General features: G+C 38.3%; 1 protein-coding gene across 1 annotated transcript in view; it reads right to left on the bottom strand.

Annotated features, from left to right (window-relative positions):
* edem2 (ER degradation enhancer, mannosidase alpha-like 2) overlaps positions 1-8,350 on the bottom strand; it is a 64,840-nt gene extending 56,490 nt beyond the window's left edge. Inside the window, exon 1 of the mRNA XM_026920739.3 lies at positions 8,135-8,350. Coding sequence (XP_026776540.1) covers positions 8,135-8,229 — 95 coding nt within the window. The 5' untranslated portion in view covers positions 8,230-8,350. The remainder of the gene's footprint in view (positions 1-8,134) is intronic.
* Positions 8,351-14,615: the final 6,265 nt, after the last annotated feature.

Raw genomic sequence — 14,615 nt, 5'->3', positions numbered from 1 at the left:
CTTCATATAAATAAAATGTCTTCTTATCACTGCTGGGTCATTCCACGTCAAATCAATCGAATTTCAGAAACTTTCCCAGCTAAAATGTTTAATTTTGTTAATATTTGTTAATATCTCAACATGGATCTATGAGTAAATTGTTAAATTGTACACATCTTCAGTGGTCAAAAAAAACAATGTGGGTCACTTCGTACACAGCTGACACTCTTTCTGTCTTTTAAAGAGGAATGTCGAAAGAACAAATAATGTTGAAAGTAAAACTGTATCTTGTTTCCCTTTATCAAAACAATTGCATAGAACATACCAATTTTTAACAATATCTAAGTGCCAAAAATACACTGAAATTGTGAAGTTGAGGCACATTAACTTGCTCTCAACAGTGTGTTCATAAGATTATACATTTGAATCAGTTTCAAGGAAATTTGTAAGAAGGGATGTTCATTTTAACTGCTTCTGGATTTACCAAGAGTTAAAATATGCTGTATCATAGCTACATGTTTGAAACAACTGCATGCTTCTTAGGGCAGGGTGGTAGCTCTCCCCACACGTGTATTCAATAAACCATGATTTGCCTCATCTGGATTGTATAATTATTAGAATTTCCTCATCAGGTATTTCTTGCATCAGGTATTTCTTGGCAAGTACTCCTTTCTACAGAAAGTCTGTTGTGACCCTTTCAGTCTCCATCCAGAGAGCTCCAGAAGAAAATTCCTACGAACCATTGACATACAAACAGCTGACCATATCAGCATAATCACAGGGAAAACGATGCATCCAAGGAAGAAGTTTTGTGTCACATCTGAGACACAGCACTCAGGACCGACAACCCTCCACAGGGGAAGAATCAGACATGGATGTTGCTGCAATGGCTGCATCTTGCAGACATCTCTGGACCCTCTAGTCTCAGAACACTCTGCAATATTAGCCTCACTAATGCAGGAATTTAGGTAAAAAAAAAAAAAAATAAGAAGGAGAGATATAGTAGGCTATGGAAAAAGAAAGTCTGTAGAGTCTATCAGTGCAGTCAATTCCCAGGTGGCCACAAGCTTAAACATTTCGCCAGCTCTCCTATAGGGAAAAGAAACAACTGTGTGAAAACTGTACAAATTTTGAAGGGATGATGCATACAGACCTCATGCTGAGGAAACTTCAGATTTTGACATTGGCCCCACCCAGCTGGATTATCGAGAGAATGGCAACAGAATTCACTGTTTCAACTTATCTACTGAAGAAGGCAAGATCTTGCCAAAAGAGTGCAGGGGTGTTGGCTGAGGTTAACATGAAAAAGGGCAAGAAGCTGGGTCAGGAAACTGTGGACATGGTCATTGCCTTTTATGATAGTGATAAGTATTCAAGGATGTACCCTGGCAAAAGGAGTTTAAGTCTGTGAAGAATGAAAGTGGCAAAAGACCCAAAAACAGAAAAGACTTCTGCTTGCGAATTTAAGAGAACTACATACTGAGTTCAAGGAGAAAGAGGCAGGCTGCAAAGTTGTTTTTTTCCAAGATTTGTGAGCCATGAGTCCTCCATGGTGTATAACTGTTGGAGCAAGAGGAACACATACAGTATGTGTGTGTGAGATTCATCAAAAGCTGAAGTTCCTGATAGCCTTCACCCCTCGTGTTAAGGGCTATGGGGAACTCATGACAGCTATGGTATGTGACATCAAAAGCAGGGACTGCATGATAAACAGATGTAGTGAATGTCCAGGCAGTACTGCTTTCACTGATTATGTGATGACCAAGTTCAAGCAAGTGGACATGTCTGATGAGGATGTAGTCAGCTTACAGCAGTGGACCCACTTGGAGAAAGGCTGCACGCTAATAACATAGATGGAGAGCATGACAGGCTTTGTAGAGGAGCTCACAAGGTAAATGGACATCCTGACAACACACCACTTCATAGCCAAGTCACAAGCGGTGTTCCTCTCATGATGTAAGGCATCTCTAACAACAGACACAGCACTGGTACTCTTGGAATTCACTGAAAATTATTCATTCATTGTTCAGGATGCAGTCCATGGACATCACTGGAAAACACCCAAGCAACAATACATCCCTTTGCAGTGTACCATTTGATTGCGATGGTGTATCAGTGTTTCTGCATTATCAGTGACTACATGAAACATGATTTAACTGCAGTACACTCCTTCCTCTCAGTGATTATCAGGTAATTTTAGTTTCTGTAGTTAACATATCTGCTGTTCCAATGATTATTTTTTTAAATGTTTGCATTAATACACCTATTTGTTAAATACAAACATACAGGGCCTAAAATTAACACTCGCCAAGCGCAAAATGCGAGTACAAATCGGCGTTGGCGAGTATATGTAATTGTAAGTCACTATTGTAATTCGCTCTGGATAAGGGCGTCTGCCAAATGCCATAAATGTAAATGTAAATGTAAATATGTAACAGTGTCAGTCGCCAGTTGGCGGGTAAAACTTTTACGAATTATAACAATGCAATGTAGTGAGAACAACAGCCAGTTTTTAAAGAGATTCGCTGTTTCTGATGTAAGCGAATAAAATAAGATGAGATCATCGTGATTGGTTAGCTGTCCTGTCATGCTCTTCAAGAGCGAATCAAATAATAGAATACAAATGGGCTGATAAGGTCAGAGCAGTGATTGGCTAGCTTGATTGTAGGCATGGTTCTAGTAACTTTTACCTCAGAAAATATTGCTGCTTTATTTAACTCTTCCTTTCGTTATTCAACGTAACCCGAGAATGTGGCAACACATACCTGGGGTTACGCCGGCAAAACGGAAACATGATGAGCAAACATCAGAAAGTCATGACGGTTCTCTGCGTTTTAGCAAGAGATGGCGTTTCACTGACAATGGATCAAAGAGAGACTGGCTTGTATTTGATACCGCGACTAACACGATGGCCCGCTCGAAAACGTGAAACTCGAAAACGTTAAAGTACATGAAAAGTCCTGGTGCCACAAACATTGCGTTGCACAGGCCACGTCTTTACCTGCCTTGTCAACTCCAACAGTCAAGGCTCTGACCACACTTCAGGAGCAGACAGCCACCAAGATGAAGAATATGTTCCGCACAGTGCATGCCCTTGCGAAGAAGGGGAGACCTCTATCCAACTTTGTCTAGATATGCGAGTGAGTATTATTTATTAAATAGATCTATCTACTTAGTTTAATCAATGTACACAATATATGCTCATATACTCACTCTTTATTTTTTCCTTTCACGTTTTAGAGTGATAGTAATTAATATGATGGCTGCAGGCACAGTTGTATTTGTCTTTAAATTAATTTAAAGCACTTAAGCATAAGCCTTTAGATAAAATTACTTGACTGAAATGTTAAATTGAGAACTTTACAAGGTTTGTTAATATTAGTTAACTAGACTAAGTAACATAAACTAACAATGGACAGTACTACTTATACAGCATTTATAAATCATCTAAGTCAGCGGTTCCCAATCCCAATTATATGTTTATTAACTAACATTAATAAAGATTAGTAAATGTAAAAATTTGTTGCCAGTTCATGTCAGCTAATGCATAATCAATGTTAACAAAAGAGACCTTACTGTAAGGTTTTTTTTTTTTTTGAAGAGATTTTTTTCTTTATTCCAGATGAACGAAAAGGCATTGCTGTGGCGAATACATACAGAAATGCATCAGAAGCTAAAGTGTTCCTTCATTACATCTCTGAGACTGAGAGAAGAAAAATAAAAGAGAGGTTGAACACTACGACTGATGGTTCAACAGACAGCTCTGTAAGTGAGGAGGAGATGGTCTATGTTAGAACCTGTGTGGCAGGCAGTGTGGAGTCGAAGTTTATAGGAATAAAGGCGGTGGAGAAGGCAGATGCAGAAAACATTACAGATGCTGTCAAGGAGATCATGGGGACACTTAATGAAGACTGGGAGAAGAAACTGGTGGCGATAACCACAGATGGTGCCGCTGTAATGACTGGATCAAAAAACGGTGTTGTCTGTCGTCTTAAAAAAGAGAAAACATACGTTGTGAGACTCCACTGTATGGCACATCGACTAGAGCTCAGTTTCAAAGATGCAATAAAAGGCGTCAGTCTTTTCCAGAGAACTGAGGAACTTCTGATAGGTCTATACACTTTTTATCAAGTCAGTCCCCAAAACCGTGCAAAACTCATCAACAGCTTCAACGAGTTGGCACTGACTCCCCTCATACCCACCAGAATAGGTGGCACAAGATGGTTGGCCCACCTCCTACATGCCTTAGACCACTTTTTTAGAGGATACCCTGCTATAATCCAACACCTACAGCAGGTGGGCCCCTCAAATAAAATGCTAATTTTCTTAAGTTAAGCTACACACTGAAACATTTTATGGTTGAATAAATAATGAAATGCCGTAACTGCAAGTCATAATTTGCTTAGCCAGACTGACTTACTGTACTATGATTAACCTATGTATGTTTTTGTGCAATTTTAGATGACATCCCCTGGTGGCCAAGGAGTCCGTGAGGTGCAGAAAAGCAAGGCCAAGAAAATAAGCAACACAGCCAAAGATGCTGCGGTGCTTAGATTTTGTGGATTTCTGTTTGACACCATGACCCATCTCCGTAGCTTGTCTGAGTCTCTGCAGAGGTCCACTATTACCATTGCAGAGGCCTACAGCTGTCTGTGCTCCACACCAGCAGTGTTGCTTATGTATAAAACCAGGTATGCCCTGTAATCTATCTAATAGAGTATGTTTATATGTTAAAAGATAACATATACAGGTAACACATCAAATAAGCAAATAAAGTTATTATTTAGAGAAGGATCAATGATGAAGGCCACAAGCTCCAGCATGTTCAAAGGCATATCTTTGATTGAGGGTGAAGGTGAAAACAGGCTCCTTATCTCATCTTGTGAGATGGTGATTGACAGGCTTCTTGAGAGTATTAAAAACGGGTTCAGGGATGTAAGCACAGGTGTTCTGATGGCTACAAAACTGACCAACTTCAATAATTGGCCAGAGTGAAGAGAGGATATAGCAGGTTTGCTCTCAGATCAGGCTCAGTGCACAGGACAGAATTAGGACTAGATAGGTCTGTACACATTTACTGTGTGTATTCATAGCTCTGATGCTTGACCCTACTATTTATTTCAGATTTTGGAAATGCAGAAATTGAGTGTTTGGTTGACCACTTTTCCCCAGTCCTTTCATCCCCTGAAGTTATTCCAGTGGACCATGCTGAAAGCAAAGCTGTATCTTGAGCCCCAGCAACTGAAAACCATGACTTGGGTGAACATAAATCGACTTCACGGAACAACCTGCCCTTACATTCTCGAGCTTATGGATCTAGTCCTGACTATCCCTGCACCAACTGCTGAGTGTGAGAGGGGATTTAATGTAATGAAACAGGTAAAATCAGACTGGTGGTCTAGCCTAAAGCCAGAGACACTATCTGACCTTCTAATTGTGCATCTTTCATCTCCCAGCATTTCTGAGTACGATCCCAGTCCTGAACTATGGCATACTGACTGCATCAGAAGTCGAAGGCCAAATTTTCTGGACAACACACAGCAGTGCAGTAGCAACAGATCAAACACAGACACATCTGAGGATGAGGGGTAATAGGAATGTGTGTGAAAAAGAGAGTAGGCTGATTTGATTGTCTGGCTTTAAGTCAGTGAAATGAATGAATTAATTATTCAAAGAATCCGAAAAAATAAAAAGTTAATAAATCAGTTTGTTGTTGTTGTTTTTTTCTTGAAAGTAAAGTAAGGACAAATTAAAAACATTTTAAATGTTTAGTCATTGTAGTAGCAATAACTGCCTGTTTTTGCAAAAAGAGTTTCATGGCCGGTAAATTTTCCCACATCACCAGCCATTGGCAGGTGTGGCAAAAAGTTAGTTTTAGGCCCTGCAAACATATATGTACATAATTTATTAAATGTGCTATAGGTTGATTCCTTTCAGAAATAAATATATATTTCTTTGTTTTCGGCCATCTCAAGAAGGATTTATCAGGCATCACAAGGGTGAAGTACTTCAGTGATTAAGCAGCAAGCCAGTATAAAAATTTCAAAAATATTGAGAACCTGTGCCCCACAAAGCAGACTTCAACTTCAGAATGGCATTTCTTCGACACAAGTCATAGCAAATCACCCTGCGATGGTATAGAAGGCACTGTGAAATGCTTGGCTGCAAGGGCCGGTCTGCAGGGTAGCATCACAGACCAAATACTCAACTCCCACCAATTGTTCCAGTGGGCTGAAAATAATATTAAAGGGATCACATGTTTCTATGTTCCCAAGGTGCAAGTAGAGGAAAGGATAGAGGCTCAAAAACTTCGTTTTGCCATAGCGAAGAAGATTCCAGGGATAAGAAGCCACCATTGTTTTACAGCAGATGCAAAAGGTCAACGTCCCAAGTGGACAGGACGTGCTGATGATTGCTATGTACCAGTCAGCCACATTCTATGCCATCTTTCTGTGCCTTTAACCACCACTGGTAGACAATATCACTTTGAGGAAGAAGACATTCAAAGGATAAATTATGCCTTCCAGAGCTTTGTAGATCTTCGTTTCTGAAATCCAAAAGTGGAATAAATGTATTGCATCAGCTAAATAGCCATGTTTTCATTCTTGCATTTTTGGACTCTCACAAATCAAGATATTGACATTATTGTTTTTATGTGAATAAATAAAGGTACATTTATAGTTTCAGCATTATTTGTTCTTCAGATATTCCTCTTTAAATACAATAAATATCAGCTTTATAAAAGTGACCCACATTTGGTTTTTGACCATTGAAAATTGGTAAAATTCAACAATTTGTACATGGAGCCATGTTGAGATCCCCATATCTCTGGGATTGAACCATATATGGCCTTATAAATAAAGAGACCAAAAGATATCTTAAGATATCTTTAATACTTCTTGAGTTACATGCATGCCAACTTTGGGGGAAAAAAAACACACAATTTTTGGACTCACATCTTTGGCATATAATGCAACAAGGATTGCTAAAGTCAAAAGATTTTAGTAACAGACCTACCTATATCTGTGTAAAAATAAAATAACAATGCTGCCACCTTTCTAAGGTTATTTTTTATTATCTGTGGTTTTGCTCCAAAATTGAAATGAAATGAAAATTGCCATTTTGACACCCTCTACAAAATAGTGGATTACTCAGTAAATATTCATCCATGGCATTTAATATTTTGGCTTTTATCTTCATTTATGTATTATGAATGCCTCTGTGCTCATCTTTTGGTAGCAACAAGTTTGCCAGCTAACTCTGATGACTGATGTATATTTACCTTCTCAAAACTAAGAACTGTATAATTAATGTTATAGATGATAATGTGTCTGCTTGTTGATTGATCTAAAGCAAATACTTGTATATACAGTGTAACCCACTAAAAGGTAAGAGGAGCTACTTTGTTTTACTGTTCATGTTGTGAGCAGCCATGTTGATTTCACATCACTTGCTGAGCTAACAGTTGAGGAGACCAGAGTTCCCCAGTAGGAATTCTGAGTTTAGGGGGCATTTTATTTTATTTTTCCTGGTTGAAGGGCTGGAAATACAAGTTACAACTTTTAATCAAATGCAGCATAAATAAAAAGAGCACAAGTGTACAAGTTATGACCTACTGTCAAATGCACCATTTGGTCTCAGTCACTCATCACCACTGTTTAGTCCACCTGCTTTCGTCTTTGTTTTAAACACTCCTCTTGGCTATAATTATTAAGTAATAAAAAGCTAATAATACCACCCATAATTCATTCCTTTGTGTCTATTCCCTGACTACTTCCTACCACTGCTTCTTTTTGTCTGCATTCTTTATAGAAATGATAGTGTTTTGTAAATATGTGAATAGTCTGTGATAACAAAATACTTCTTCTTTTATATTCTGTCTTCAGACAATCTTCCTTCTTCACTTTAGTATATAAATGAATATGGCAGTTCAAAGCGATAAATCTATTTGGTGACTTCAAGCGACTTTTTGAGCATGTGTTATCTACGTTCCCCTGAAAAAGTTAACAACAGTGAAAACGAGCAAACAACCAAAGGTGTAATTTGCTTCGTTGTGAATAAATTACTGTATTTATCAGCTAGCTAGTTATAACAATACCAAGTTAGCGAACCTTAGCCAGTGTATTTTGCCTAGATAGACAGCGTTTGACCTTACCTATAATGAGACATTTCCCGCTTAGTAAAGGCATGGCTGTTGATCGGAAACAGGTATGTTGCGCAGAAAATGGCGTTAAGCAGGAAAGTAAGCATGAAGCTGTGATATGTTAGAAAAATTAAGCACTATAATAATTCCAGGGTACATTTATTACAAGACACTTCAGATAGCTTTATGGCTCAGTTGATACAGGAAGTACACTTATGCGCATGCTCACAGCAAAAGCCGGCAAATGGTTCAAGCGCAATGACGATGACGCATTCGACTTACCAAGGAAGTGGCAATTGTGGTTACTCTATCCGCGTCTTCTGCCCGATTTGTGCCGCGTGTGCGTGGTGCAAATTGGGCAGCGGACGCTAATCAGGAATCTTATCTGGCAAAGCCCGTGGCCCAGATGGGCTATCAGCAAATTTTTATAAAATATTTTGGGATGAAATAAGGGATCTTTTATTTAAGGCTCTACATGAATGTACTGAAAAATGTGAACTAACAGCCTCTATGAAACTAAATTTAATTACTTTTATTCCCAAACCAGGAAAGGTCAAGGCATTTCTTGACGATTTGAGGCCTATAACTAGTGTTGTTGTACTCAAGACTGGTCTTGGTTTTGAGACCATTCTTAAGACCACACATTAATGGCCTTGTAATAAACTTGGGTGAAATTTTACTCTGTCTTGATCTTTGTCTCAGCCTACGAAGACTCGAAATATTTTAAGCCAAGTACTTGCTCCCATTGTAATGTTCCCATTACAGTACAAAATGTAAATGTCTATCTCTGCATGTGGAGTTATATAGTGCCTGTAAATTTCAAGTGACTTTGTTTCAAATTACTTCATCTTCTTATGTTCAAAATAATATAGCACAAGTACAGGTAATAGCACATGTAATATTTGGTCACAGAAAGTTGTATGAGTCTATGTCCTATGTACACTCACTGTCCACTTTAAAAGGAACACCTGTACACCTGCACATTCATTAAGTTATCATATCAGCCAATCAAGTGGTACAGCAGCATAATGCAAAAAATCATGCAGATACAGGTCTAGAGCTCCACTTAATGTTCACATCAAACACTAGAATGAAGAAAAAGTGTGATCTCTGTGACTTTGATCGTGGCATGTTGGTACCAGAAGGGCTGGTTTAACTTTAACTGACTTCTCAACCATGCAGTAGAGCTGACTTTGACAGTGAAAAAACCCATGAGAAGAAAAAAATCTGCCCAGCATCCTGATTGATGTGGGGCTCCAACCCCCCTTAATCAATCTGCATAAAGAGTATCTTATTTCAACACAAATGTGTGGAGCGGCAGTTCCCGCACTTTCCCCACTCTGACAACAGGGGCTGCACCACAAATCAATCCCCAACGATTAGGGCATAAAGCAGGAATTTGGTAGGTAAGGGATAAACCATGATGTATTTCAGATAGAAGAGACCTTAAAGAATAGGAATATGATATTAAATACCAAAAATGTTTTAAATCCATTGTGCCAGAATTTTACAAAAACATGCTCAACCATGCGGTTGATATGTCGGTAAAGGGTAGAAATGACCATGAGGCAGGGCAGCTGTTAGCATAGTAGTTAGTATGGTAGGAAGATGTTTGAGTGGAAAAAGCAAACAAATACAATGAAATTAGATTATATTACTAAAACACAATATTATCCTATTACATTATATATCAGCATATGTTTAAAATAAAATGGCGATGTACCAAACCGTGCCTGATTATAAAGCAGAAATGCCATATGACAACGTATATGTCAGTATATACAGATTTGTGTACCTAGCCATTGTAACCGATGGGACATTTACAGGCCAAAAACTTGTTGATGAAGTGTAAAAAAGCAATAAACTGTTTTAAGGTTTTAAAAAGAGATTAAAATGATTGTGTTTCACGAAAAATGTTAAGAAATATAACAATTTGTGAATAGCATCTTTTACCATAAACTGCCATTTCAACTGTACTGTAGAGGTCTATAATTTCTAAAAAAAAAAAAAAAAAAAAAGTGTCAAGTTATGAAAAAACTGTTAGACATTGTTATTTGGTGCTCTAGTAATAGGTATTTATGGTTAAATATTTTTTCATCACCTATTTTAATGAGTGACAGTTAAAGTTATTGTATCAGTTGATGAAAAGATATTCTCCTTGTTAACAGATTTAAACACCATTTTATGACCATATATTTGGTGGAGATCTGAACTGTGTGATGGATACAACTATGGATCCTTCAAACCCCAAAACTGTACCCCTCTTGAAAATGTCTCAAACTCTTGCAGGCCCTATGACTCAAATTGGCTGTGTGGATACATGGAGATTTTTATTTCCTGACAACAAAGAATTCTCTTGCTTTTCACATGTTCCCCAGACTTATTCAAGGTTAAAATATTTCTTTATTGATAAAAAGCTTATTCCCTCAATTAAATATGCAGAATATTCAGCTATTGTTGAATCAGACAATGCCCCCTTAATTCTTGATGTTCGTTTTTCATATAACTATCCAGTGTGGCCTGTTTGGAGGGTAAACACAACTTTCCTTTACTTTCCTTTACTTAGATTCAGCCTTTTGCCAATTCATATCTAGAGCAACAGACAACTTTCTTCTAACAAATAAACCAGATTCTGTATCACTATCACTACTGTGGGAGACATTTAAGGCTGTAATAAGGGCAGAAATTCATACTCTGCCTTATGTTACAAATAAAGAACCAAATGTAGGAACAACATGTTGACTCTATATAGAAAATTGACCATCGAGATGCTATGGCTCCAGCACTAGAGTTACACGTAAAAATATTGAGCCTTAAAAAACACATGATTTATTATCAACAGAAAAAAACTGAGCATGACCTGGTACATTCCAGTGCTATGCTCTACGAACATGGAGAAACAAGACCAAAAGATGAATCTGGACCAACCTATGCAACTTCAGGAAATAGAGGATTCAGTTAAGGCCATGGTAAAGCCCCAGGGCTGGATGGTTTTCCCGTCGAGTTCTATAAAAAGTTTTCCTCAAAATTGGCTCTGCTGCTTCAGTCATTCCCTTGAACAGTCAAAACTATCACCAAGCCTCACACAGGGTCATATCACAGTTCTCCTGAAGCCAGGTAAAGACGCCCTAGATTGTAGTTCATATAAGCCTCTCTCTTTATTGAATGTGGATGTCATGATATTATCTAAATTATTGGCCTCCAGAATAGAAAATATAATACCAGATATCGAACGACACCAGGTTGAGGCAGACGGAGATCCTGAAGAAGGACTTCAGAAGCCTGATTGAGAAGGTATGCAGCACATTGCCCACGACGAGGATCATCGTGTCAGGACCGCTTCCCACGTTTCAGCGAGGAATTGAGAGGTTCAGTAGGCTATTTGCTTTTAATGAATGGTTACAGTCATGGTGTCAAGACCAGAAATTACCCTTTGTTGATAACTGGAATATTTTCTGGGAGCGTCCTAGGCTCTACCGTTTTGATGGCCTGCACCCAAGCAGAGTTGGAGCAGCGGTTCTCTCTGACAATATTTCCAGGACACTACGCACCATCTGACTGGTAAGCCATACCTCAGATCACAGTTATAATAGTTACTGTTCAACTCACCAGACTGACACAAGTGCACACATAGCTCGTGTTATAGAAACTGTGTCTGTTCCCCGAATAGCCAGACCAAAGAATAAATTCACTAAAAGTTTTCGAAACAATCTAATCACCATTAAACCTGAAAAAGGCCAAATAATGAAACAAAAACAATTTCTAAAGTTTGGGCTTCTCAACATGAGATCCCTTACACGGAAAGCACTTATTGTTAATGAAATGATCTCAGATTATAGTTTTGATGCACTCTGCCTTACTGAAACCTGGCTTAGACCAAATGAATACATTGGTCTGAATGAGTCTACTCCGTAAGGATATTCCTATAAGCATGAGCCCCGTCAGACTGGTCGTGGAGGTGGTGTTGCAACTATCTATAACAATTTTCTTACCGTTACTCAGAAAATAGGACCCAGGTTTAACTCATTTGAAGTGCTTGTCCTCAATGTTGCACTCACCAACATACATAAAAAATCCCTACAATATCTTGCTCTGGCCACCGTATATAGACCCCCAGGGCCATACGTTGATTTTCTTAAAGAGTTTGCACATTTACTCTCAGACCTGCTGATTAATTACATGTTGATTGTAGGAGACTTTAACATTCATGTTGACGATGCTAATAATGACCTAGGACTCGCATTTATGGACTTATTAAATTCATTTCAGGTTTAACAAAACATTACTAGACCAACTAATCGTTTTAATCATACACTAGATTTAATTATATCACATGGAACAGATGTCACTGATATAGATATTCTACCTCAAAGCGATATTAGCCATGTCCCTCCACGTTATCGACTCGGTAGAAATATTATTCCGACCACTAAAGACAGATTCACATGTAATCTGCCGGATCTGTCTCAATTTCTCACTAGACCCCTAAATGCAGATGATCTAGATGAAATGACTAACAGCATAGGTACTATTTTCACCAGCACACTAGACACTGTTGCCCCCATTCGATTAAAAAAGATCAGAGATAAAACACCTGCACCATGGTACAATAGTCAATAGAGCAACCTGTAACCTCGAGCGAAAGTGGAGAAAAACTAAATTAGAAGTTTTTAGAATTGCGTATAAAGACAGTATGTCTAGCTATAGACAGGCTCTAAAAGCTGCTAGAGCCGAGCATCTGAGCAAACTGATAGCAATAAACCAAAACAACCCCAGATTCTTATTTAGTACAGTGGCTAGAATAACAAAACATCAGATATCTGAAGAGAGTATTCCATCACAGTTTAGTAGTGAGGATTTTATGAATTTCTTCATAGAAAAAATTGATAGTATCAGGAACAAAATACTGGATGTTCAACCTCTGACAGCATCCTATGATCTAGTCCAGCCTACAGCTCCACACTTAGTGCTAAAATGTTTTACAGGTATAGGACAGGAAGAGCTTTATAAACTTGTCAGCACGGCTAATTCAACAACATGTTTGTTAGATCCAATCCCAACTAGATTGCTGAAAGAAGTGATACATACAGCTGGAGAGCCTCTTCTCAACATTATTAATTCCTCGTTATATTTAGGTCACGTCCCAAAACCTCTCAAGTTAGCAGTTATTAAGCCTCTTCTTAAGAAACCTAAACTAGACCCTAATGAATTATCAAATTACAGACCAATTTCAAACCTTCCGTTTATATCTAAAATATTAGAAAAGGTTGTGTCTGCTCAATTATGCTCCTTCTTACAGGAAAACATTATCCTTGAAGAATTTCAGTCAGGTATCAGGCCCCATCATAGCACAGAAACTGCGCTAGTAAAAATCACAAATGACTTGTTTTTAGCTTCGGACCAAGGCTGCATCTCAATATTAGTCCTACTTGATCTTAGTGTCGCATTTGACACTATAGATCATAACATTCTCGTAGATCGCTTACAAAATCACATAGGTATTCAGAGACAGGCATTAAAATGGTTTAGATCCTACCTGTCTGATCGATACCATTTTGTAGATTTAAATGGAGAACTATCCACTGTAATGCCAGTGAAATATGGGGTTCCACAAGGATCAGTTTTAGGACCTCTGCTGTTCTCAGTTTACATGCTTCCCTTGGGTAACATCATTAGAAGACATGGGATTAGTTTCCATTGTTATGCTGATGATACCCAGTTATACATCTCATCGAAACCAGATGAAATAAATAAATTGTCTAGATTAACCGAGTGTGTTAAAGATATAAAAGATTGGATGACTGATAATTTTCTGTTATTAAATCCTGATAAGACAGAAATATTACTTATTGGTCCAAAAACCAGTACACAAAAGCTCTCTCAATTCAACTTGCATTTAGAAGGATGTTCTATTACTACTAGCTCGACAGTGAAAGACTTGGGCGTAATATTAGACAGCAGCTTGTCTTTTGAAAATCATATTTCCAGTATTACTAAAACAGCCTTCTTCCACCTTAGAAACATTGCCAAGCTTAGGAACATTTTATCTGTATCTGATGCAGAAAAGCTAGTTCATGCATTCATGGTCCAGACTGGACTATTGTAATGCATTGCTAGGTGGTTGTCCTGCATCTTCAATAAACAAGCTACAGTTAGTCCAGAATGCAGCCGCCAGAGTTCTTACTAGGTCAAGAAAAGATGATCACATAACCCCAATATTATCATCCCTGCACTGGCTACCTGTTAAGTTTAGAATTGATTATAAACTAGCACTACTTACGTACAAGGCTCTAAATGGTTTAGCTCCCACGTATCTAGCCAGTCTCCTAACACGTCACAATCCACCACGCTCCTTAAGATCTCAAAACTCCGGACTTCTGGTAGTTCCCAGAATATCAAAGTCTACAAAAGGAGGTAGAGCGTTTTTGTATTTAGCTCCTAAACTTTGGAATAGCCTTCCTGACAGTGTTCGGGGCTCAGACACAGTCTCCCA

Source organism: Pangasianodon hypophthalmus, chromosome 16 (assembly GCF_027358585.1).
Source record: "Pangasianodon hypophthalmus isolate fPanHyp1 chromosome 16, fPanHyp1.pri, whole genome shotgun sequence".
In the NCBI taxonomy this organism is placed as follows: domain Eukaryota; kingdom Metazoa; phylum Chordata; class Actinopteri; order Siluriformes; family Pangasiidae; genus Pangasianodon; species Pangasianodon hypophthalmus.
The sequence above is the reverse complement of the archived record's forward strand: the minus strand, read 5'-3'. Positions and strand labels throughout refer to the sequence as shown.